This window comes from Emys orbicularis, chromosome 1 (genome assembly GCF_028017835.1).
Source record: "Emys orbicularis isolate rEmyOrb1 chromosome 1, rEmyOrb1.hap1, whole genome shotgun sequence".
Classification (NCBI taxonomy): Eukaryota; Metazoa; Chordata; order Testudines; family Emydidae; genus Emys; species Emys orbicularis.
Window position 1 is genome coordinate 204,425,050 of NC_088683.1, and position 27,842 is coordinate 204,452,891.

Below are 27,842 nucleotides of genomic sequence, written 5' to 3' on the forward strand. Positions count from 1 at the left end.
GTTTGTATCCAGGGTTTTGGATCAGTCCATGACCGAGATCAGGGCACGCCACAACATTCAAATCTGGATCAAAATTTCCTGAAGTTTGGGTGTATTTCAATCAGGGGACTGTGGTTCAGGACTGTGGGGGAGGGATAGCTCAGTGGTTTGAGCATTGGCCTGCTAAACCCAGGGTTGTGAGTTCAATCCTTGAAGGGGCAATTAGGGATCTAGGGCAAAATTAGTACTTGGTCCTGCTAGTGAATTTTTTTATTATTATTATTAAGATTAATCTCTATTATAAAGTTTATGATTTCATATGGAAATTTTCAGAACTACTGTTGCTATTGATCTCACTACAGAATAGGCCATATATTGTCACATTTCAAATGTAAGTCACATTCAGATCAACTCTGCTCAGACAAAAAAAAATAATCAGTGGTATGATATGGCCCTAAGTGTGTTAATTCTGCTTTACAAAAAGGCTGCCTGACTGTGCCCTGATAGTGACAGTCAGGTTTTATATTAAGGACTGCAGCACAAACAGCAGTTTTCTAGATTAATTCAGCTATACAAGAGTCAGATTGGGAACGCACTGCTCTGCATTAAGGGAAGGTTTTCATGATGAAATAAACCAGACCAAGAAGAACCAAGAGCATTGTTGAATTTTCTTTTCACTGTTTATAGCTTGGGATGGTGGCAAGGAGTAAAAAGCAATATCAAAATTCTGCAGTTGACAAGTAGCAACATGCATCATTCATAAACTGTATAAAGAAAAGGTAGCGAAGAAGAGAAGAGTAGAGAACACTACATTGCAAGAGTTCCTCTCAGTATTTAAGATTAGTAGCTCAAACTTAAATATGAGTATTAAAAATAAATAATCATGTATATCTATAAGTCAGTAGTCAAAAGTTCCCAGCCCAAAGTAGTATTAAAATCTAACCAAGATCTTGTGAGAGGGAAGTTGGGCATTATTATTTACACATAGTACATTAAATATGAATTATTAAATAAGTCATTCAATATTTAGTCTCTATTGTGTTACTTCTATCATTTTTTTGGTGTGCAGTCCTGTCTGATGTAAGAAACTGACTATTTTGTAAGTCAGAAAATGAAAGAAACTATGACATGGAGGGCAAAATCCTCACTTTAAATACACAGAAAACTTAATCGCTAGCAATTTACCGACAAAGCAGCCAAATCCCAGTAAATCAGGATTACCCTAATCTACCATTACAGGCCAACTCTCCTTTACGATTTCTTGGATTTGTAATTGAGCTGATCTCCTTATATTGGTTATTTATGAAGTGAACTTTAACCCATAAATTCCATTTCTGGCTAGAAGACAGGAATGTCTTTGTGAGAACCCACTTGGTTAAGCCAAGCTTCCTCAGGGAAGGGTGTAGTAATAACCAATGGCAGCCCACGTTAGGAGACATAGCTGGCTATTGGCCAGGTCACACCTGACATCTATTGGTGTGTGGTGATTGGCTTGAGGTCCATTGCTCAGGTGACCAGGCTGTAAATGAAAATGTGACTGGTCCAGGAGAAGAACCTGAAAGCATATACGTGCAGTTGGGAGCTCAAGTTCAGCTTCTCGCCTATGGCCTCCAGTCACATACTGTCTTATCTACTGTATCTGACCCAACCTCTACAGCAATTAGGTAAGGTTGGAGGCTGGACTGCAGGGCACTTTCAAGTAAACAATCCTTAAATCCCTTGGGTTCAATTATTAACATCACAATAGGAGGCTTGCTTTGGGAAATAGTATGAAAGTACAATAAAAGAGATTTTAGAGAGATGGTTGGAACAGAGGCCCCCTCATTGTGCTTTTCTCACTGGAATAGTTGCTAGCAGAGGAGACCTTAAGAACAAGGTTCCTTCTCTTATTTCATCATTTGGATGGGGTTCACCTCTCAGGGATTGAGTGAAGTACAGTCAACACTGATATCAATTCTTGGACTGAGTATTGATGGCCAATAGCATAGGGGATGACAACTAAGTGATTCACTAATTGCATATGTGGTGGGCAATTCTTGTGGAGGGTTAAGAGCTCTTGAAAGAAAGACCATGATACAAGGAAGCATGGAGTGATTTACTAAGAATCAGAGCTAGTTAACAGGCTAAGAAAAGCAGAAAATATCTATATCTTGGGCGTTATAAATTAACCCAGTTCACAGGCACTGCTGGTGGGGATGTCCAAGCATAAGGCCACCACAAGAGAGGTGCAAAGGGCCTACAGGCCAGAGATCCAGTTACAGAATGGTGAAAGGATATAGAAGCCCACTGGGAGCAGAGCCAAATCAGCAAAGTTGCTCATTATTTCTTAAGGGTGGGAGGGACTATAATCTAAGTATACAGTGAGTATACAGTTAACTTAATAAACTTGCAGAATTCTTCCCACTTTCCCTTATGGGTGTGTGGTGAGTTCTTTCACGTGTCTCCTCCACAGCTGACATAAGCAGAACTCATTTCTTTAAAATTTCATAGTAAGTAATTTAAACATTTTATTGCTTATATCCAAAGCAAAACCACAACAGACGCATTATTCAAACACACTTTTTAAAAAACAAATATATGCAGTCTTTTTAGTTTCTTAAATATATTGAATTAATGATGAGCTTAACATCTTCCTTTGCAAATACCTCCCTACTGTAAATGCTTATAACAAACAATACCATTAGTGAATTTTTTTAGCAATTAGCGAAAGATTACGGGTCTCCAGTAATGGGATAACACTAACTTTTGTAGCAATGTTCAACTAAGCTATCCATGTTAAGAAAGAAGAAACTAAAGATTGGTAAAAAATTGATTTCTCCTAATCATAAGCTACCTCTCACCTCTATGCTTAAAAATATGCAACATGAAAAATGCACAGAAAATACTAACTGGTCCTTAGGGCCACTGGCTAGAAAACACAGCAGAAATGAAACAATAATGTAAAATGCAATATGTAGCTTTTACACTTCACCTCCAAATCATTCCAGTTTGATATATTGTGTATAGCCAAGATCAGCTGCTAGGTGCTGAATACTGAACAATCTTCTTAGAGCAGCTTTTTCAACAACTCTAAGGTCTACTCCTGCTTTGAGATAATAAGGTTTTTCAGCATGTCAAATGAGTTGCCATCTGGGTGCACAGACTCTACACCTTTGCCTTCCTCATGAACTTGAAGGAATCCACAATCATCTATTCCAACTATCCATGCTAATGGGCCCTCTTCACTCCAGAGACGGACGTGCCTACCACTATAAAAAAAAAAAAAGAAAAGAAAAGAAAAGGGAGCACCAGTTAATTATTTAAAAATAAACTTGCAACACGTCACAAAAATAACCCACTATATTATTACATGTGAACTTTTCCCTCCTCTGAAACGAAATGAAAACAAAACAATGGTTGAAATTCACCAGAGCTGGTTGTGGATTTTATATCAGTTATAAAAAACAATTCAACAAGGATGACTAACAAACAGCAATCATGATAAATACTATAGGGAGAGCATTGAGTCTTCTATTAAAGACAGTGTTATTCCTCATTTCTCTGAATCTTTAGAGAAATAATGACCTTCAGTACAGCTCCTTTATTTTCTCCTTAGACCCCTTTTGCAGAACGCATGGTTAATTCACACTATTTTTACAACATAATTTTTGATAAATTAGTACAGCACAATTTTTAAGCAAAACAAATAGCTATAAAACCCTAAATATTCTCATTGTTTCATGAGATGGTACATGCAAGATCCCTAGCAAAGTTTTGTAATAAATGCCAATACATTAAAATTTTGATCTATGCTATTCTAACACCAATATAAATACTGAAAATGTGCTCTTACGTAAAACCCAAGTAAGTCACTACTGCTTGAAAAGGCAATCTAGTGGAACATTCACAGTGCAAGGCAAGACATCTATGAGTTATTCCTAATTCTCTAAAGGGAAAGTTTAGGAAAAGATGAATAGAAGAGACAGCTATACTTACGCATGTATCCAGTATTTATAATATAAGGGAAGAACTCCATCAGGTCCTTTTTCCTGAAATATGTCTATCAGTCTTTCCAGCACAGTTACACTCCTAGCAATCAGGTAGTCTACTGTTAAGGACCTTAGTTTTGTCATATTTTTCTTATTGTACTCCATGATGAGATCATTGATGCATATGGTGGGATTGCTATTATTCACATTAAATCCACAGCCTGAGGAAGAAAAATCAAGAGTGCACAGTAGGAAATGTTGACTATTTCTTATCATATAACAAATGCATTTGCACTTTCTTCAATCATTTGGTGCAAAGCTTTCTAAAGGTTTTCTTAAAGGATTTTCCCACCATTGTACCGTTTTTCATCAATCTCTTGCATTCCCAAATGCATGTATGCAGCTAATTACACTCAGAGCCTAGTTAACATTTATGTCCACATCCTCCCTTAAACTCCTTTCTGCCAATAAATGCCAGTTCAAATAGCCCCAATACAGTCCCATCAAGAAAATGCCATCCTACCAAACTCCTAACTTGTGACTAAAGTGAAGATTTAGGAATAAGGAAAGTGCTAGCTGTGCTGTCTAGATTGCCAATAAAAAACTGAAAATCCCTTAAATTGTGGTATTGACAGCCAGCTACCAAACTATCTGAAAGCAGACGATTAACCACACTATGAATCTAGCAGCCTAGAATGTGACTAAGAGTCTCTTCTATTTACTACAGTTAACTGATTTCACATTCTGAAAAATAAGCCTTTTTTCCTCAGCTCATAAGTCAGCAATTGGCTTCCTGGGAAAAGCCCTGAAGAGTCAGACTTTCAGGGTTAGACTCCAGATAGTTTAAGCTGTCTTGCCATAATATCCTTTTGAAGCCTCAAGTTTCTCACTGAGATCTCTCCAGCTAGGATAATGTTGGCAAAAAGCCATTCTTATTATATGGCTCTTGGGGACCTTTCTTGCAGCCTCCTCAAACAGGCTTTGAGAGATGTAAGAAAATCTTGTATTAACTATTTATTCCCTCCTTCCCCCCATATAATGTGGATTTTCCTTTCCCTGTGCAGTTAGGCCAGACTTGTCACTCAGGCTCAAGAGTAAACTGGCTTCTTCCGTAGGAAGCAGTAGGTTACATTATTTTATAAACTTGATGAGATCATGAAAACATGGAATTAATTCACTCAGAATTACCTGGAGAGAGAAGGTTCTCTTCAGGAACTAAATTACTTTTTTTCTTTTTAAATAACTAGAATATACACACAAAAGAAAGATCTACAGTAATATCCAGCAAAATATATCAATACAACTGGAAGTAGGGAGAAGTGGATTATCTAACAAGAAAATGAGAAAAATTAACACAATATGCTAAGAAGTAAACAATTCAAACAGCTATTTGCACTCAAACATAGTACATATGAATACAGACCCTAGCTACTAATGTACTATCAGTTTCAAGACATCACCTATCTTGCAGAGCCTGACAAACATGTGAGCAGAGGATCAGACTGAAGCCTTAGAAATCTCTTCATAGGATATATGAAATGAGTGACCAGTCATGGTTAGAAAACCTGGTAATGCCAGTTAGTTAAAGAGTTTGTCTTTGGCCTTTTATGCTTCTGAGACGGACACTTAAATTCAGCTGGCAATCCTGGCAGAGAGGATCTTTGTCCTGATACAAAAAACAACGAGGAGTCCAGTGGCACCTTAAAGGTTAACAGAGTTATTTGGGCATAAACTTTCGTGGGTAAAAAAACCCACTTCTTCAGATGCACGGAGTGAAAATTACAGATACATGAAGAGAAGGGAGTTACCTTACAAAACACGGCTACCTCTCTTATAATCTAATCCTTCTAACCTTAGTATCAAAGTATCAGTTGTTTTATTAGCTGAAAAATGCAGTTTTAGTGGTTCCAAGACTGCCTGTGAATTTGACACGAATTTGTGGAATAGTTTCAACCAAAAGGTTTTTGGGCTAGATTCTCAATGGGACTTTCAGAAAACAGGAGAAAGAGCCCTCCCTCCCTCTCCACCCATAACTAGGGTTAGAAGGTTTAGATTATTAGAGGGGTAGCCGTGTTTCGTAAGGTAACTCCCTTCTCTTCATGTGCCAATATATATTTATGCCTGTATCTGTAATTTTCACTCCATGCATCTGAAGAATTGGGTTTTTTTTAATCACAAAAGCTTAGGCCCAAATAAATGTTAGTCTTTAAGGTGCCACCGGACTCCTCATTGTTTTTTTGGATACAGACTAACACGGCTACCCCTCTGATACTTTGTCCTGATATACAGACTTTGTTGGCTCTTGGTATTTATTACCACCCCCCACATATTGAATAAGTTTAATTGGAATTACATCACTCAACTTGGTTTACAATGAAGCCATGTGTCTGTAGAAAACGGATGGCACATTTTGCACATTGAGTTGTAGGAATTTGACCATGCTACTAATCCAAGAATGGGTAGATTACTCTGTACTCTAAATGCTGTCACCAATACACTCAATACTGTTACCAGATCACATATTCCTTGGAGGAAAGGAGGGAGAGGGGTAGTCAGACAGAAAAGAACCTTCTATTGGTAGTGCAGACACTGGTACAGAAATCTCAGGAACTTTCAATTTAGAGGGTCTGATTAGTAAATGAAAATACAACAGAACTCTGATTTTATGAACATTGACCTTATGAACAACTGGTTATATTAACAATTTTTTTGCCATTGAACATGCCTTCAGCCAACATTCAAGTGGCTGTATAGATCTGAAAAAAATGAGAGATTCTGTGGCAAGGAAGAGAAGCAGTTCTCTCCAAGACAAATCGGGCACATTAAATCCATTTGCCACCATTCGTTACGTACACTATCACTGACAACTGATAAATTAACCTATGAACGGAACTTACTGTCATTTTCAGATTTCCAATTTTATGAATTTTTGGATTTGTTGAATTCCTTAATTGCCAATTAGTTCATAAAACTGAGGTTCTAATGTGTACCCTCTTTCCAGACCTACTTTTGTCATGAAGTCTCCACTGGAGATGACTGAGAGGATGGAATGAATAAGTTCCAATTTGAATCGGAATTTTTTGGTGCATTTATTTAGCAGCTCCATGTCCAACGCTGAAATGTAATGAGTCAAGAGAAGTAATTGCTACAAAAAAGGTGATTTTTATTTATTTATTTTTAAGATGGGTTTTACCTTCTTGTCTTTAGACGATAAATTCTTTTGTAGGTATTACCCTTGGGTTAGAATGGCTCAGAAAAAAACATATGGAAGGACCAAATGCTCTAAAAGACAGAAGGCTTCAGAACTGTCTCATAGCACCTTCCATTCTCTTAAGTTAATTAAAAAAGAAAATTGCCTTTCAAAGGTCTGAGTTCAACAGAAGATTCAATGGCTGCAACTAAGCTGAAGAGCAAAGGAATGACTGACTGAAACGGTTTCAGAGTAGCAGCCGTGTTAGTCTGTATCAGCAAAAACAAAGAGGAGTCCTTGTGGCACCTTAGAGACTAACACATTTATTTGGGCATAAGCTTTCGTGGGCTATAACCTACTTCATCAGATGCATGAAGTGGGTTATAGCCCACGAAAGCTTATGCCCAAATAAATTATGCCACAAGGACTCCTCGTTGTTTTTGACTTAAACTGTGTAACTTGTTTAGATCTTTAAGCCATCTGGGTAGGAACCATGTCTTCATTCGCTCTGTAAAATACTGTGCACATATGTTGTGCTATGTACCAATACTAAACAATAATAATCTCCTTGTCTTAACCTTCTACATAGAAGTTCCTTGACAAATCCAGTTTTTAGACCTATCAAAAGATAAAGAATTGCTTTGAGCAGGCAGGACATTCTGGAACTCCCTACAGAGCACAGAGTTTGCTCCTGAGCACATGACAGATCTATTCTACTCCTCACTTCATGGAGAAGGGAAAAGACACAGTGTGCTTATTAGATAGGAAAAAACATTAAAAATATAGTAAACTTTTCTCCATGGTACCCTACCTTTGTGACTCAATGTGAAAAAAAACTTTCATCCTGTTATTTTTAATTCTTCAAAATCTTCTATATCAGTCCTGATGCTTGTGTTTAGCTTCTCCCGGCCAGCCATATGGAATGTTATAGATCACAGAAGACATCTATTTTTTGTGTTTTGTGAATATCATGGTTTGCATACCAGCATACCCACTTCTCATTTGCTCTTGTTCTCGTAGTTTGAACTCGTATAGGACATTAAGAATAATTAAATAGCTTTAGAAAAAATGGCCTGACAAGCCTGAAAATAATTTAGACACTTACCAATAAGTATGTGAAATGTGTCTCCCATAAGTGTAGAATTTACCAGAACCCCACCAAGCTTCATGAGGTCACTGTAGTAAATATCATTTGGCCACTTCACTCGCAGGTCAATATCCTAAAGAAATAAATGTATATGTATATAACCATATTATGCTGTTCTTTTATAAAGACACTGCCATCACTCAGTATTTCTGCAAATGCCATCCCTCTCTGCTACCTTGGAACATGATAATTTAGTTCTTTCTTAATTAAAGTAGATCAAAATGGTTTACAGAACAATGAGTCAGACACAGAACTATATTTTGAATTTGAGTTTTTATAACTAAGCACACATTTGAGGAACTCTGGTAAGTATAACAACATTAAGATGGAAACTCATGACTGCCAAAAATCCAAATATCAATGAGAAAGTTGGTATTTTCACCTTGAAAAACTCTTTCCCATTCTTGAGGCTTACTCCTCAACCCCAAAGAAAGTAAATATCTGTAGGGGAATCTGCAAGTTTTGTGGCGGTTTAGTATGAAGGTTGGCAGCAATCACAGACAATTGAGAGTAGTTATTTAGCAATAAGCTATACAGTAGATACTAATGGCGTACAGGAACTATACATAATCAAAAATAGGGACTTCAAAGTGACTTGGCAGAGGTCTTCCCTAAAAATCTCAAAATCACAGACAATAGGTAATTAACCATTGGAACAATTTACCAAGAGTTACGGGGATTGTCTATAACTGGCAATTTTGAAATCAAGATTGGATTTTTTAAGCAAAGAAACTAAAGTTCAAAAGGAATTATTTTGGGGAAATTCCTTGGCTTGTGTTATATAGGTCAGACTACATGATCACAATGGTCCTTTCTAGCCTTTCGATCTATTAGTCTACGAATAACTTTGTTGAATTTCTTTATTCACCATAAAAATCTGTTTCAGGATAGAAATGATCTATTAAAGAAAGACAATCAACTTTGCTAAACACGCCTAGAACTGCCCACAATGAACAGAACAAATATATCCCAAGGTTCTTGCAGAAGTCAGACAGGGAGGCAATGACATCTTGAAGATCAGGAATGAAATTTAGCAGTCAGGAGAAAATTCCAGTTCACAATTAACTATGTAAATAGTCCTAAAAATATTCACATTTTATGCAGCTATGTTCAATCTATACCATGGTATTGGAAACACAAACTGCATCATATGACACCATTCCATTGCAATAAAGAAGTTTTTGTTAAAGCCCCAGAACTGAATTAAACTTTGCACCAGCTACTTAAATGTAAAAAGAAAGCAAATGTGCTTCCTGGAGCTTAAAAAACTGCATATGACTGGATCCCAAGAGGCAAATCATGGGAGGTGCTCCATGACTACAAGAATCTGGTTACACCCTCTCCTTTTGTAGATTATGAAATCCTTTTACAGGATGTGTGAAAACTGCACCTGGGTCTATGTCTACTTTCCTGACAGATTTAAAGGCCAGGGAGGATTCCATTACACAGATGTCTCTGCATATCTGTACAGGAAATGCTAACTTATTCTGGTATCATAAGGAATTGTAAGAAAACATAGTTCATATTCATTACCACAAGCACTTGACTATCCACATTTCAGTGCAGATTTACAGAAGATTCTTGGGACATACAGTTTTCAAAGCATGCCACAGCTAAGCCATTCAGTATGTCAGGATTAACAGATCTTCTCAAGGCATCCTGTGCAGGTCATTACTCTCTGAACTGTAACAGACTCAGGAGTTCGAAAAATACACATTGCTAGCTTGTCTACATGGGGAAGTTAGTGTGGAATAAGTTAGGGTGTGAATTTAAAATGCAATAGCTATTTCACACTAACTCCACTTTAAAGTACATTAAATTTAACCACACAAAGGCACTCTTAGTCCAGAATAAGAGTGCCATGTGGTGAGCTAGGGCAACATAGCAATTGTGCTTTAAATTCACACCCCAGCCTGTTCTGCACTAACTTCCCATGTAGACAAGCCAATAGACCACAGACATTTGTACTGCTAAGGAACTAACTGCTGGATATGGAGAACAGCAGATATTTCTACAATAGTACTAGTTTTCAAGATGAACTATAGTGGTGACATGAGCTTTTTGTTGTAATATAATGAGGCAAGATGAGCTGCTGCATAACTACCATTGTTTCCAAAGGATTTACTGTCAAAATATAAAATACAATGCATTATTTTGCACTGATTTAGCAGGTTACATGTAATGGTGACACATGTTATTTTTATTTGTAAGTTATGTACTGGCTCCTAAATACTGTTCTGAGTCAGGGACAGTAGAAAATATCTAGTACATAAGGTTTGTTTGTATTCAGAGCACTGTCATCTGCAAATGAAACTCTGAATTGAATTGTCAGATTTTCCCACTGAGAATCCAGAACTGTGGACAGTAGCTTGAACTGCTGGCCATTTAGAACTGTGAACACTAAAGACACAGCCCTAAAAATGACTGACTGATCAACTGAGACACGTACATTTGATACTTTTGTATGAAAATTCTGGAATGGAATTTGAGCATAATAAAACAACATTAAAAGTATGTTAAAGTAATAATAAAGGTCTGACTTATGCAAAAAGGTATGGAAATGTAGAGCTAAGATTGAAACCTCATCCATAACTTAGCCCATTGTTCCTAGCTACTGAAGCTCATATGGCATATATGTTCATCCACCATGTGGAGAGCCTTGCATTACCCTACGTCCAATGGGGCAATTTAAGAATAGAGTTTCAGATTTAACTTTGAATTTCCTTGCTTTCATGGATTTGAGTCAGACTCTTAACATTGTTTTAATCTATTGTCTGTGTTTAATTTCCTTTCTTTAAAAAAATCTCAAACGGAGTACAGAAATCCTTTCTTCCACTTAGTTCAGGATGATGACAAACTGTCAAAGCATATTTAGTGATTCCTCTTAATTTAGTGATCACTGACATGATGGAATTTAATAGCTCCAATTATGTAGTTAATTCATTCTTAGGGGGTGGAGTGTGTTTCTTTCAAGATAAACTCAACTTCTTTATGGTCAGAACAAGCTATTCTAAAAATATAAATGTATAACCGGTAGACTCAACTGTGTGTGTTATTGACACAATTATTCCTTCTGTGTTAATATCATCATCTATTATGTCAATCAAGTTGCTACTCCTGAATGGACTAATTTTTAAAAAAAAATAATTAATTGAAAAGTAGCCGATATATGTGCCACAGTATGAAGAGAAGCGCAAAGGCAAGAAGATTCTTAAACTATGTCTATTTTTGCTTTTCGACTCATACTTTAAAAAAGTAACCCTTCTCCCCCTTTTATTTTCAATAGTTAAAAATATTGACCTCCCCAGCCAAAGGTTTTGTATTGCAAATTTCAGTCTGGAGCAATTTTTACAGTCAAGTTATGAAGTGCTGAAGTTAGGAGGTTTTAATAGAAGGGCTGACAGACCCTAAACTACAGCAAAGCTACTGGGTGCCACTATAATAAAGTTCATGTGTAAATGTGTATAAGACATTCATTTTGAGTAATATAGGAAACACGTGCTTTAGTTAACTACTTCTGTAAAATACCAAAGTTTTATAGTTAGCAAATATTAGAATATGGTAACATTAAAAAAAGAGATATATGAGGTGAAGAAGAAGATTGGTTCTTCATTTGAACACTGATGACAGGATATTTGATTCCTTTTTACTCTAAGCAATACTCTTAACTTTTTCTTTAAAAATCAGTTTTCAACCTTCAAAAAGAGTTGGAAAAAATCCTTTAAAAGGGGACAAGTGGCCTCTGAAATGCACCAACAAAAAAAGCATTTATCAGTTTCATTCCGTTTTTGTTCTCACTTTTCCTCAACACTTTCATAACCAAAACAAATGAATCCAACATTTAGACAAAGTAAAGGGTAAATCCATCGTCACTGTTGGAATCTGAAGCTCAAATGCTCATTAGATTATAAGTGAAATGAGTTTGCTAGACTCAATCTAATCAATAGCAGGCAGGGCCGGCTCCAGGCACCAGCCTTCCAAGCAGGTGCTTGGGGCGGCAATCTGCAAGGGGAGGCAGTCCGTGTGTTTTTGCCCCCAAGCAGCGCGCCAAATTGCCGTCCGAGAAGCTGCCGCCGAATTGCCGCCGCGGCGGAAACGCGCATGCCGCCCTAACGGCGCACGGACTGCCCCCGCCGTCCACGGCGGCAATTCAGCGCACTGCGTGGGGAGGCAAAAACAGTAGAGCCAGCCCTGATAGCAGGCACTCACTTTGCAAGCACCACATCTATTAAAAACACATACAAATAAATCGGAAGGCTAAATCCATCCATTCTTTTAATCACACAGCAATTATACAATCCAGTATTACTGAAGAGCTAAACTCATTGGCAGGGATACTCAGACCGCAGCAGTTCAGGAGACAACTTAGGGATCAACATTACCCAAAAGAGGCACAGTAGTGTGAATTTATTGTTTCATTTACTATGGTACTATGTATTCATATTTAAATGGTATGACAGGAAATATTTAGTTTTTAACATTTTATTTTTTATATACATATATATATATAAATTCTCACAGAAAAATGACTGACCAAGTATTATTATTTTTGGTTAATAACATAGCAAAAGCATCCCGATTGGTTAATAATTAAATCACGCAGTGTTTTAATATCATGTGCTGCAAAGAGCCATAGTAGACACATTAAAGAGTCACTTGCGGCTTGTGAGCCTCAGTCCGAGTATCACTGATCTATGGCTTCAATGACACAATCTAGTTATGAAGGTCAGGTTAAAGACTGAACTCAATGAAATGTGAAAATAATAAGAATATTAAAATGAATTAAAATTAGATACCTGATATCCAGGTACTGATCTAACGGATTCCACCACAGCCAGGGACACCAGGTGCTGAATAAAAGGAATTCTCTGTCCCAGCTGGGAACACAAAGGAATGGAAACATGTAATGTTGATAGAGCACATCCCACAGGACTGAGCCAGACATTTCCACCACGACCTGAAAAAAATCCACAACACTGAATAAACAAACATGTAAGACAGAGAAATTGTGAGGGTTTTTTGTTTTGTTTTTACAAAGTTCATACTAGTTAATGTAGAAAGCAGCAGCATAAGAATTAGTTTATTCAAAAATAGCACCCTCTTGAAAAAAAATCTACAAGGAGGGCTCTAAAACTGTTCCAGCTTATTTCAAAGAAAAACTACATTCAATTTTATAGCTATTTTAAAGTATTGGTTTTGTTAATGTGTGTTCAGGTAATCATGTTTATAGAAACCTCAAAGAAATCAAAAGCGTTGCACACAATATGTTGCCCACAATTCCTTGGTATCTTGTAGATCATATGTTTTTATGAACTATTTATGTTTGTTTTTAAATAAAAAAGTACTTGTGAAACGTTCCTGGAGATTGAAGCCTTCTATCTATCCACAGAACAGACTCCATGCTCGTAGTTCTCAACCTATTTACCATTGAGGGCCGCATTTGTAGCATTCTGTGTGTTATATGGGTCGCACGCACACAATATATATGCTCCCTGTATGACCCTGAGGATGTCACATGAGCCACAGCTGTGTGCTGATTGGTCTGCAAGTGACCTGTGGGCCGCAGGTTGAGAACCACTGCTCCATGCCAATTCAAGGCCCAGTCCTGCTGCAATGAAGTCAATGGGAGTTTTGGTTCTGGTTTGGTTCAGTGCCAACTGTGGTGATGGCAGTTTGTGTGATATGGAATACTTTTCAGTAGGAATTAAAACAATGCCACCAATTCATTCTATGTAAGCCACTAAACATCCATGAGATAACTACTTTTGGTCATTTCTAAGTTGGGCTGGATTCAGATTAGTAAGAGTAAAAGGGGAAAAAACTGCTGTCCGATTATCAAACCCCTGAGCTCTCCAAAAATATTTTTACTGTGTCTATAAATTAGAGCTGTCGATTAATCGCAGTTAACTCACACGATTAACTCAAAAAAATTAACCATGATTTAAAAAATTTATTGTGATTAATTGTAGTTTTAATCGCACTGTTAAACAATAGAATACCAATTGAAATTTATTAAATATTTTTGGATGTTTTTCTACATTTTCAAATATATTGATTTCAATTACAACACATAATACAAAGTGCACACTGCTCACTTTATATTATTTTTGATTACAAATATTTGCACTGTAAAAATGATAAACAATAGAAACAGTATTTTTCAGTTCACCTCATAAAGTACTGTAGTGCAATCTCTTTATCATGAAAGTGCAACTTACAAATGTAGATTTTTTGTTGTTACATAACTGCGCACGCACACACACACACACAAAAAAGACAGTTACCTGTTCCGTAACTGGTGTTCTTCGAGATGTGTTGCTCATGTCCATTCCATATTAGGTATGTGTGCTCGCCACATGCACCGGTGTCGGAAGTTTTTCCCTCAGCAGGATCCATAGGGGACCGGCTCTGGTGCCCTCTGGAGTGGCGCCTGCATGGCGCGGTATAAGGGGTGGCGCTGGTTCCCCCCACCTTCAGTTCCTTCTTGCTGTAAACTACAACAGTGGGGAAGGAGGGCGGGTCGTGGAATGGACATGAGCAACACATCTCGAAGAACATCAGTTACGGAACAGGTAACTGTCTTTTCTTCTTCGAGTGCTTGCTCATGTCCATTCCATACTAGGTGACTCCCAAGCAGCACCATCGGAGGTGGGTAGGAGTTCACGGACATGTAGATTGCAACACAGTGCTGCTGAACCCAGCATCATCTCTGGTCTGCTGAGTGATGGCATAATGTTCCGTGAACTTGTGAACAGAGGACCACATCGCGGCTCTACAGATGTCCTGGATAGGGACGTGCTCCAGAAAGACCGCTGAGGACACCTGAGCTCTAGTCGAGTGGGCTCTGACAATCGGTGGCGGTAGAACCCCCACCAGGTTGTAACAGTGATCCAATTGGAAATTCTCTGCGAGGACACCGAAAAGCCCTTCATCCAATCCGCTGTAGTGATGAAGAGCTGAGTTGATTTACGGAAAGGCTTGGTACATTCCAGGTAAAAAGCCAAGGCTCTCCGGATGTCCAGTGCATGAAGACTGGGGGGGGAGGGATAGCTCAGTGGTTTGAGCATTGGCCTGCTAAACCCAGGGTTGTGAGTTCAATCCTTGAGGGGGCCACCTAGGGATCTGGGGCAAAATCAGTACTTGGTCCTGCTAGTGAAGGCAGGGGGCTGGATTCGATGACCTTTCAAGGTCCCTTCCAGTTCTAGGAGATAGGATATCTCCATTAATTAAAAAAAAAAAAAAAAGACGCCTCTCCTCACTGGTTTTGTGCGGTTTGGGACAGAACACCAGAAGAAAGATGTCCTGGTTCAGATGGAAGGTGGACACCACCTTCGGCAGGAACCTTGTCTTTGTAGAAGACCGTGTCCGGCGGTTCTGAGGTCACGGCTTTAATCTCAGAGACTCGTCTCGCTGATGTCACCGCCACCGGGAAAGCAACCTTCCATGACAGGTGGGAAGGGGGCAGCAGTCCAGCAGCTCAAAGGGTGGGCCTGTGAGCCTAGAAAGGACCAAGTTAAGATCCCACTGCGGGACAGGGGCCCGTACCTGCAGGAAGAGTCTATCAAGACCTCTCAAGAATCTGACCGTCATGTCATGAGAAAACACTGTCTGGCCCTGGATCAGCGGGTGAAAAGCAGAGATGGCCACGAGATGCACTCTAATAGAAGAGTGTGCCAGGCCTTGGTTCCTCAAATGAAGCAGGTAGTCTAAGGACAGACTGTATGGAAGAATGTGAGGGAGAGACGCCACGCTTGGACGCCCAGTGGGAAATTGTCCACTTGGCCAGGTAAATCAGTCTGGTTGAGGGCTTCCTACTTCCCAGGAGGACCTGTTGGACCTCCTCCGAACAGATATGCTCGTCCGGGTTCAGCCACGCAGCATCCGCCCCGAGAGGTGGAGGGACGCGAGGTTGGGGTATAAGAGCCGACCGTGGTCCTGTGACAGCAGGTCTGGTCGGTTGCGCAGGGACCAGGGAGGGGCCGCTGTAAGGTTCATGAGCACGCCGAACCAGTGCTGGCGAGGCCATGCAGGGGTGATCATGATAACTTGCGCCCTGTCTCTCTTGATCTTTGCCAGGATTTTGCTGATGAGTGGAATCGGAGGGAACGTGTACATCAGGCTCCCCGACCACGACAGGAGGAAGGCATCGGAAAGGGAGTCCTTGCCCAGTCCAAAATCTATGACATTTTCTGTTTTGCCTGGTGGCGAAGAGGTCCATCTGGGGAGTTCCCCACCTCTGGAAAATCACGTAGGCTACCTCCCGGTGGAGTGACCACTCATGGTGAGAGGAGACAGCCCTGCTGAGGTGATCCGCTAGTGTGTTCTTGATGCCAGGGAGATGACAAGCCTCCAGGTGGATCTCGTGGTTGATGCAGAAGTTCCAGAGACGGAGCGCCTCCTGACAGAAAGCCGACCAGCGCGCTCCTCCTTGTCTGTTGATGTAGAACATTGAGACTGTGTTGTCTGTCAGAACTCTCACTACCTTGCCCAACAGGTGAGGTAGGAAGACCCCACATGCCAAGCGGACTGTTCTGAGTTCTTTGACATTTATGTGTAGCGTCATCTTCTCCGGGGACCACATACCCTGGGTCTGGAGATCTCTGAGGTGCGCACCGCAGCCAAGGTCCGAGGCGTCCAACACCAACTCGATGGAGTGAGGGGGGTTGTCGAACGGAACTCTCTCTAGGACCTTCTCACGATCGGTCCATCAATGCAGCGAGGTGAGTATTACCGGGGAGGGTGGTAACAATCTTTTCCAGGTGATCCCTAGACTGGGAAAAGACCACAGTCAGCCATTGCTGCAGGGGCCGCATCCGGAGCCTGGCATGGCGGACAATGTATGTGCAAGCTGCCATGTGGCCCAGCAGACACAGGCAAACCCTGGCCGCAGTCAGGGGGAATGCAGAGACTCCGCGATGAGGTCCGCCAATGTCTGGAACCTTTGAAGTGGCAGGAACGCTCTGGCACAGGTCGAGTCGAGCTCCGCTCTGATGAACTCTATCCTTTGCACTGGAACTATCGTCGACTTTTTGTCGTTCACCAGTAGGCCCAGGGAGCGTCGTGGCTTGCAGCACCACAACATCCTTTTGGACCTGAGACCTGGAGCTGCCTTTGACCAGCCATTCGTCGAGGTACGGGTAGCTCTGGATATCCCGGCACCTGAGATAAGCTGCCACCACCGACATGCACTTGGTGAACACCCTCGGTGCTGTTGCTAGGCCAGATGGGAGGACAGTAAATTGGTAGTGGCCGGGTCCCCCCATAAATTGGAGGAAGCGTCTGTGTCCTTGAAAGATCGCTATGTGGAAGTATGTGCCCTTCAAGTCAAGGGCGGCATACCAGTCTCCCAGATCCAGGGACGGGAGGATAGAGGCCAGGGAGACCATTCAGAACTTCAGCTTCTTTAGGTACTTGTTGAGGTCTCGCATGTCCAGAACAGGCTGTAGACCGCCCTTGGCCTTTGGGATTAAAAAGTACCAGGAATAGAACCCCTTGTTCCTGTATTCGAGAGGAACCTCCTCCACCGCACCCAGCTGCAGTAACCCTTGGACCTCCTGCGTGAGGAGACTCTCGTGAGACGGGTCCCTGAAGAGGGACGGGGAAGGAGCCTGGGTGGGGGGTAGAAATAAACGGGGGGGTATAACCCTGTGTTCAGGACCCAGCAGTCCGAGGTTATAGCGGTCCACGCAAGGAGGAAAAAGAAAAGGCGGTTGGAAAAAACTGAAGAAGATGGATCCAGGGAATATAGTCTGGTAGGTCGCCCTCAGGCACATCCTCAAAATGTGCTTGGCCCCCTGATTGTTTCGGGTGGAGTCCGACTGAGCAGAGGGTGGAGGAGGGTGGCTCAGGTGGCGTTTGTAGCCCTTGGCCTTCTTGTGAGGCGGGTCCTACCGAGGCTGGCTCCCTTGTCCCTGAGGCTGTTGTGGTTTGAACCGCTTACGTGCCAGGCCTGGGACATAAAGTCCCAGAGTTTTCAGGCTGTCTGCTCTGCAAACAGGGCCTGGCCATCGAAGGGAAGGTCCTGCATCGACTGCTGAGCCTCAGTGCAAAAGCCCGACAGGAGCAGCCAGGAAGCTCGCCGCATGGAGATGGCGGAGGCCATGGTGCGGGTGGCAGAATCCGCTGAGTCTGAAGCTGCCTGGAGGGCCGCTCTGGCCACAGCCGTGCTCTCCTCGAGGATCACCCAGAATTCCTTCCTGGACCCTTCGGGAAGTGAAGCCTCGAAGTTGGCCATGGCCTGCCACATGCTGTAATCGTAACATCCAAGGAGGGCCTGGTGATTGGCCACTCCCAACTGCAGGCTGGAAGACAAATAAACTTTGTGTGCAAAGAGATCCAGCCTCCTTGAGTCTTTGTTTTTGGGGGTAGCCCCGGGTTGACCCTGCCTCTCCCTGTGGTTAATTGCCTCTACCATCAGGGAATTGGAGGCCAGGTGGGAATATAAGTACTCATGCCTCTTGGTTGGCACAAAGTACTTGCGCTCGGCCCTTTTAGAGATGGGGGGCAAGGAGGAGGGAGTCTGCCACAGGGCAGTGGTAATCTTCGATACCCCTTCATGAAGGGGTAAAGCCACCCTGGCAGGTGCTGAGGAGCAGATGACATCAAATACGAAGACCGAAGGCTCCTCCAATTCCTCGGCCTGAAGCCCCAGGGTAGAAGCAACCCTCTTCAATAGTTCCTGGTGCGCCTTAGCGTCATCCTGAGGAACTGGGTAAGAGGGCTCTATGATAGCCTCATCTGGCGACAACAAGGACGATGCCGGTACCAGGACCCTCGACGTCCATTGGTGGGCCACCAGGCTGCTCCCCTGGGTCCTCCTGGACCTGTGGGGTCCTTCTCCCATAAGTCTCAGGCACTGGAGGGGGTTGGGATGTCGAGGCCGCTGACCTGTCCGAGGCTCCTGACACCGATGGGGCAGCCTGGGAAGGTTGGGTGAACCCCCAAGGGTTCCATGGGTACCATGGCGCCGGACACTGCACTTGGGGCCCTGGGACAGGTTTCGGTGCTGATGATGTAGGCGACAGCGCAAGTATCGTAGATGCCCTGGAGTTATGGAACCCTGCTCCGTGCTGGAGCTATCGCCGGAACGGTCGCTACCCGGCGACCAGGATTGGGTGGAGCGGCAGCTCTTATCTGACCGGTGCTGGTCACTGTGCCTTAAGGTAGATCTGTCCAAGCGAGATGAAGGTCTTGGTCTGGGCCTTGGGGACTGACGGTGTTCGGTGGATCAGTGTCAGAAACCTGGCAATCTACGCTTTACGCTACTTGACTGGTACCGGATGTCAAGCGGGATCAGGAGCTATCACGCACTGGTTGCTGGGAGGATCTTCCCGAATAGGGCGACCACCATCTGGAAGACTGATGACAACGGGCTGGTGATCGGTGGCTTTAGTCCCCCAATTGGTCCTGAGATCTGTAACAAGCTCTTGGCGATGTGAGGGGTCAGTCTCCTGCCAGGGAGCGCATGCCTCGGTGGATCTGTGCCAGGCTACTGGTGAGGTACGCCTCGAATCCTGCTGTTGGTGCCCAAGGTCTGGGGACCGAAGAGGGCTCTGCTGAGCCTGCCTCTCTAGCTCTGAGGCATGATAGCTTCGGGCAGGGGAGCGGTGGCAGGACATGCCATGTGATGGGAAACAGTGCCGCTGATGCGGGGACGTACGTGGAGGCCCCAAGGCGGGTTTACCCCGAGACCGGGGTACTGCCGGAGCCAGTGTGGGCAGTACCGGAAGCATCAGGATCTCCTGAGCTGCCTGCCGATGGCACCTGAAGCTGACGGAGGCCTGTACTGCTATCCAGAGTCGAAGGCAAGGTATGGGATGGCCTGCACAGCTCGACTTGAGCTGGGTCCCGACTTCCCTAAGGGGGCATTGAGCTGTCTGGCGTGGGTCTTGGCTTGCCCCCAGCCCTTTCCTTTCCCTTTCAGGCGATTGTCCCGCTCCCTTTTCGTCCTGGGTTTGAAGGACTTACAAAGATGACACTTGTCGCTTATGTGCCCTTCGCCCAAGCACCTTAGGCAACTATCATGTGGATCGCTGATGGGCATAGGCCGTTTGCAATGATCGCAGGGCTTAAAGCCTGGGGACCGGGGCATGCCCCGTCCCCAGGCTGAGTCCCATTCGGGACTAACAAAGACTTTAAAAACTACTTCTAAGGGTAACTAATTCAACTACTAACTATATACAACTATATTACAGGTTTATAAAGTTCACAAAAATGGAGAACAAAACAATTCTAGCTGAAACAGCAGATATTCCAGCACTGTCACTGGCGGCAAGAAGGAACTGAGGGTGCGGGGAGCCGGTGGCGCTCCTTATACCGCACCATGCAGCCACCACTCTAGAGGGCGCCAGAGCCAGTCCCCTAGAGATACCGCTGAGGGAAAAACTTCTGGCACTGCTGCATGTGGCGAGCACACACACCTAATATGGAATGGACATGAGCAAGCACTCGAAAAACAAAACAATGCAAAACTTTAGAGCCTACAAGTCCACTTAGTCCTACTTCTTGTTCAGCCAATCGCTAAGACAAACAAGTTTGTTGACATTTATGGGAGATAATGCTGCCTGCTTCTTATTTACAATGTCACCTGAAAGTGAGAACAGGCATTCGCATGGGACTTTTGTAGCCGGCATTGCAAGGTATGTGCATGCCAAATATGCTAAATATTTGTATGCTCCTTCATACTTCGGCCACCATTCCAGAGGACATGCTTCCATGCTGATGATGCTTGTTAAAAAAATAATGCATTAATTAAATTTGTGACTGAACTCCTTGGGGGAGAATTGTATGTCTCCGGCTCTGTTTTACCTGTTTCGGCCATATATTTCATGTTATAGTAGTCTCGGATGATGACTCAGCACTTGTGGTTCCTTTTAAGAACACTTTTGCTGCAGATTTGACAAAACGCAAAGAAGGTACCAATGTGAGATTTCTAAAGATAGCTACAGCACTCAACCCAAGGTTTAAGAATCTGAAGTGCCTTCCAAAATTTGAGAGGAACGAGGTGTGGCACATGCTTTCAGAAGTCTTAAAAGAGCAATACTCCGATGCGGAAACTACAGAACCCGAACCTCCAAAAAAGAAATCAACCTTCTGCTTGTGGCATCTGACTCAGAGGATGAAAATGAACATGCGTCGGTCCGCACTGCTTTGGATTGTTATTGGGCAGAACCCGTCATCAGCATGGACGCCTGTCCTCTGGAATGGTGGTTGAAGCATGAAGGGACATATGAATCTTTAGCGCATCTAGCATGTAAATATATTGCGACCCAGGCTAGAACAGAGCCATGTGAACGCCTGTTCTCACTTTCAGGTGACATCGTGAACGAGAAGCAGGAAGCATTATCTCCTGCAAATGTAAACAAACTTGTCTGTCTGAGCAATTGGTTGAATATGAAGTAGGACTGAGTGGACTTGTAGGCTCTAAAGTTTTACATTATTTTATTTTTGAATGCAGTTTTTTTTGTACATAAGTCTACATTTGTAAGTTTAACTTTCATGATAAAGAGATTGCACTACAGTACTTGTATTGGGTGAATTGAAAAATACTATTTTATTATTTACAGTGCAAATATTTTTAATCTGAAATAAATATAAGGTGAGCACTGTACACTTTGTATTCTGTGATGTAACTGAAATCAATATATTTGAAAATGTAGAAAGCATCCAAAAATATTTAAATAAATGGTATTCTATTATTATTTAACAGTGTGATTAATTATGATTAATTTTTTTAAAGCACTTGACAGCCCTACTATAAATGATCTATATTAACTACATTACTGAATAAATGCAATAAACTATCTTCTTTCTGTTAGTGTTGCAAGAAAACCTACTTACCTTTCCCTTGTGTTTGTCGAACTGCAATTGCTATTAAATCCATTTCCTGAGGCAAATTGAACATCAACCTGCCAATTAAGGAAAAAGATTGTCAGCTAGAACAGTCAGCTTTTTTCATGAAAATCTACCATCAACATTTAAATAGAGGCTAATATTTTACATCAAATTAAAAGCATCATTTATTCATTTTCAGTTATAATTTATGATTAGGTGAAAAGGGCAATGGAAAATCCAAAAAGAGAAGCTAACTGAAAAATGACCAAGTGAAATAATACTGCATCTGTAATTCTGGAAAAAAGATATGACCATAGTTCATTTAAGGTGCTTTTTAAAACACAGATGGCTGTATTTCTTTAGTATTTCTCAGAGAAGTACTTATTTCTTCTAACTTGTGTCACTATCTCCCATAAGTGACAAGTAGCGATTCCAGACATTTGTTTCTACTTACAGCAAATTTTTGTTCATACTCTACAATATAACAGCAGCAGTTTCTGATTATTTAGAAAACCAATATGGTGGCAATAAAGCAGTTTAAAAGATACACTATCCCCTGAGAACTAATTATGATTTAACTACAGTAAATAAATCTACACCTTCTGAGAACTCTAGAGAACACTGGTTTGGTTTAGGCTTGCGCTCTGCTGTTAAAATAGTTTCACTTAAAAGAATACTAACTTTCCTCTGGGAATCCGTAGAAAGTACACTTGAATGCCACCAAATGAGTCAACATTAACTTTAAAAAAATCTTACTATGAGAACTGTTTTAAACATATTTCAACTGTATTATGATCCTTCTTCATTTCATTTTAAGTTTTGGGGAAAAGAAATTATTTAACAGACAAAAAAGATCCACATGATGTTACCATTGTTTGGCTATACAAGATAAATCTAGTAAATAATTTATAGTCTGAAAAAGCTCACTTTTAATGCAAATAAAGAGTAGTTCATTTAAATTAAAGGTGGTTTTGCCTTAGGCAGTATGTGCCACACTAATCAGAAAAGAGTAAGTGGCATTCAGAATTATTTCTTCTGAATTTAGGAAGAAGATTCAAGGACTTCCAAGTCCTCCTGTAACCAAGATAGTGACACTGTATAGTAGGAACTAATAAGTACAAGTGCACCCTCTGCTGCCTACTGGGAATAAATGTTATGGCAGACAGCTACTGAAGGAGCTATTCGTCTGCTTCCCCCTCCTCCCCCGCTTTTTAATTTGAAATGTGGTATTTTATTAATGGCTGTGGCTAGATAAGGGAGAGGAAGTAGAGCAAAAATACAGAAAAGTAACCACTTCCTGAAATCTCAGAACATCTCTGCATAATGATTCAATTGCTCACATGACTATGAAAGGAGTAGGTTATTCTAAGGGCCAAAGAGAGGTTTGGACTATAAAACACCTTTACTAATTAGAAATACTTGAACCACAGCTGACTGGAGATTTAACAGGTCCAACAGATGTTTTTTTTCACATTATTGCAGAAATCAATGTGAAACATTTTCAAAGAACACTAGCCAGAAGATCTCTTTGCCAGTCCCACTTCCATTTCACATGAAATACAGCTTGAGAATTGTTTCTCTTGGACACTACAAATTGCTTATTGAGACTATGATTGCCTATCTACAGTCACTCTTTAATATTGAAATACACCTTTCCTTGTGTTGGGAACCAGTAGCAAAATCCAGAGAGGTTCTTTGTACTCATTAACATCACTTCAGCTACAATACTGAATTCATGGTACTCCAACAAGGACATTAATTTAAATTTGGAAATGGGGCTAAGGACAGATTACAAATTTTGCCGAAACAAACTTGTTTGTCACTTCTCTGTTCATATGATCTAGGTTCTTTAAATATCAGGCAAACAATAGATAGTCATGTTACAGCTATGGGGGTAAAAAAATCAGGGCAGGAATAAAGTTAGTTCTGAAACCAAACACAGACCTCTAAAACAAAGAGATATGATTAAGGGAACATATGCATGGAACTGTTAGAGGTTTGGCAACAGTTAACAAGACTGAGTTTGAGAACAGTGAGATTGTATTGTTTAGGCCAAGAGGAAATTCTGTAAGGAGGTACACAACATGGGGAAGTCGCTAATACCTAGGCTGAGACAACTGGAGGCAGACGGATTTATTTCTGCTATCTGAGATAGCCCTGGAGGCACGGCCACACAGCTCCAAGGCAATAATAAAGTGCTTCTGAACTTAATAAATTGTGTTGGTTTTTTGGGGTGGGCGGGGTTGTTTCATTTCTGGAAAAGAAAAGTTGTTTGAATTTTCTTTACTAGAAAGAAGCAATTGTAGATGGATTTACATTCTTAGCTATTGATGTTCCCACTGAAGAAATAAATGATTATATTTGTGACCGATTAGATTGAAGGAGGAAAAGGGGGTTCATCAATGGCATAATGTAATATGATGAAGTTATCTCATACTTTCATTTCCTCTTTTATTTCACTTTCCCCTTCATTTCAATGTTTTCATAAAGTTCTGTGTTTCTCATTGTTGCACAATGAATTAAGACAGAAGACCTCACTGATGAATCTAGAAGATTGATCCATTCAAACTAAATTTACTCAACAGGTAGGGATAAAGAAAAGCATTTATCTGATTCTGGAAAAAAATGCTTTAATTTCATTTCAAATTTTCTTCACCACCACAATTTTTTTGCGGTACCTGACAAACTGTGAACTGTGCACTTCTGGTGTTTAAAGCAACTGAAATATTAAATGGTAAAATACTAGCACATTAATAATTTTTCACAACATAATTTACAGTCTATGTTGTCAAGAGTAGTAAACAATACTTAAATGGTTCATAGAAATATCAGGGCCAAAGAACCATCAGTCCCCACAGCTAGCCAATGCAATGGCTTTTGTGTATATAGCAACATAAAATGGGAATTGAAACCACAAAAACTATGTTTGAATAATGTTAACAGCCTGACAACTATACATTTCATTGATGTTGTGGGTTTAAAGCTGAAAGTCTCATTAATGCACCCTGCTGTGTTACAGTATTGCAGAGGTATTACAAAAGGCAACATTACATTCCAGATGTTGAAATACCTGGGCATAGGTTAGAGACAGACTTCTACCCTTAACTCTGAATGTCTTTGTTCTGGGTGGGGAGAGGGAGGGATTTAAAAAAAACAAATCACACCCTTCAAGTTGCTTGATTATAGTTACTATGATTTCATTTACAGAGAATGCCATAATATTGGAAACAGTATTAGAACAAAGAGATAATATTTTTTAGTCAAACTGAAAAAAAGGACATGCCACTTGATCCAAGTCTCCTATGATATTTCAGACAAAGAGGTGACCTGCAAACTCTCTGTTCCATTTTTATTACTTAACCGTAGCCATAGTCCATTATATCCTTTCTGGAAATTAGCAGTGTATGTATTGATATATTTACATATTTCATTATAGTGCCTGATACCCGATGTGTAATCCATCTCCTTAATTTAGGTAATGGGAGTTTGAGCTGGATACTTTTCTAAAGAATAAACTGTACTGAAACAAAGCCTTCCCTCTCGATAGAGTTTAAAATATTTTCAATAGCTACAAAGGTCCATAGGACCGTATAAAAGAAGATAAGTCAATCAACGATCCTATTGCACTGTGACAGAAATGCTCAGACGTTACTACATAGTGCCATTTATGGTTTTATAATTCAGGCTTTCCCCAGGAGCATCTTGGAAGACAAGTTGTCAGATCTTAAAATGCATTACTGAAAAGACTGTTACTTCTAAATGACAGTTCTATTGACATTTCCATTCCAATTCTTAGTTCTTACAATTGTAGAAATACCCTCCATAGTAGAATTCCGCATAACATCATTTTGTTGCATGCTAACAATAAGTCCTATAACAAATTTTAGAGGAGGGATGGTTTTGCCCCTTTCAAACAATAAAATAGTAAATTATTCACCAGGTAAGTAAGTTGTTTTTTTTAACTTAATTAAATTAAGTTGCTCAAACTTCATCTCTCTTCCCCCAATAAATCCACACTAAAGCTAGCTCTGGGTCTAGTTTAAAGCTCACAAAAGTCATGAAATGCAGACTCATGGCTAACGTGTGTCAAATCGTTCAGTCTCTTTGCTACAAATCCACTCTGTTTTCTCCTATGTACTGTGTGCCATTCACAACATGCTAAAGAATTCTTTATCCCATTCCCAAGTTGTTACATATTGTAGGTTTTCTATTTGTTTTTCTAACTAAATTCAAAATATACTAATAAAATTATGAGTTTATCTATGGGAACACAAAAGCATCTTTGTGAGCAGAACAGTTTTCAAGTTAACAACTCCTTCCACTGGGAAAAAAAAAAGCTCATCTTTAACAATATATTCCACTACATTTTCTAAATGTACCATTACCCTTTATTTTCACAGTGTAATTACACAGAAAAGGCCTCTAATCCCAGCTACTTTTCGAGACCCATCTATTTCTACACAGTGCAGACTACCTGAAATTGTTGATTCTTTAGTGCAGTGCTTGCAACACAGAGACATTCTACCCAACCAGTCATTAGTACGTGTTGGAGCTCATCAATATGCCAAAATTTCTCTTTTATAGCAGAAATCCAAGCAGCTTCCACATAAAACAGCCTTTTCCCATATTAGTACTAGTACACAAAGTGATCATTTAAAGCAATAGTCTCTTTTACGTCTCCAGATATTAGTTTCCTGCATCTCTTAAAAAAAAAAAAAAAAGTGATGAAGGTGTTCCAGACTTCTGTAGATTTACAAAAAGCCTTGTAATTTTACACTGCTAGTTTTTCCTACCTTGCTATAAACACTTATTGTACAAAGAAGAATCTACCATATTAAGGTCATCATATTTTTTCTGACCTCTGTCTGCTGTGAATGAAATTGGGCTAACAAGGTTGTTTTACAGCAGTAGTTTTCAACCCTTTTTCATTTGTGGACCCCTAAAAAAATCTCAAATGGAGGTGCAGACCCCTTTAGAAATCTTTACACAGTCTGTAGACCCCTGGTGTCCAGGGACCACAGGTTGAAAACCAAATGTCTTACAGTTACGCACTTTGGACAGTTGTCGGAGGAAAAAAAATTGTGCTAGCAACAAGAGTGTCAACCGTAGGACCCAATTCTGTAAACACTTATTACTAGACATAGTGCTATTGTGAGGAGGATGAAGTCAATGTGGCTACACACAGTTGTGACCACTTCATTTGAAGTGTTTTGAGGACTGGGCCCACTGACTGGACAGGAGATAACATTGCTACTTTTGGTACCTCGGCAATAAAAATGGTACTTATTTTTTGTGCTTTCTGAATTTTCAATTGGTAATTTTCTTGTGTCTTTATTCTACTTTTATACCAGATATTTTTAAATTAATTCTTTGTAAATGTTTATATACTATTTTTTTAAAAGAGACAGAATGTAAAAACACAGTAACACACAGCCAAAGGTGTCAGGAAACATACTCAAATAAGAAGGGACTCCAAAAACTGGTTTGCCAACAAAATGCCAGTAAAATTTGAAACCTGGGTTCAGACACACTGGTAATGTTCCAAAACTCAAAACTTAAAGAAGTTCTTTATTCAGTAAATCAGCTTCTCTGTGAATATCATCAAGACCACAAGGTTATAGTAAAGGAGGGAGTTTCCAAGGGAGATGTGAGGGGAAGTAAGGACTTAAGTTGTTTCAATTTAATTTAAAAAACCCATTCTGAACAATTTAATTTTTTCCTTCAA

The 27,842-nt window shown here is 40.7% G+C and overlaps 1 protein-coding gene across 1 annotated transcript in view; it reads right to left on the reverse strand.

Moving 5' to 3' along the window:
• Positions 1-2,991: 2,991 nt before the first annotated feature.
• The window catches only part of HLCS (holocarboxylase synthetase), a 231,021-nt gene continuing 206,170 nt past the window's right edge, over positions 2,992-27,842 (reverse strand). The window contains exons 7-11 of the mRNA XM_065402773.1: positions 22,124-22,191; positions 13,081-13,241; positions 8,243-8,357; positions 3,955-4,168; positions 2,992-3,227 (exon numbers count right to left, since the gene is read on the reverse strand). Of these exons, the coding sequence (XP_065258845.1) occupies positions 3,056-3,227; positions 3,955-4,168; positions 8,243-8,357; positions 13,081-13,241; positions 22,124-22,191 (730 nt within the window). The 3' untranslated portion in view covers positions 2,992-3,055. The remainder of the gene's footprint in view (positions 3,228-3,954; positions 4,169-8,242; positions 8,358-13,080; positions 13,242-22,123; positions 22,192-27,842) is intronic.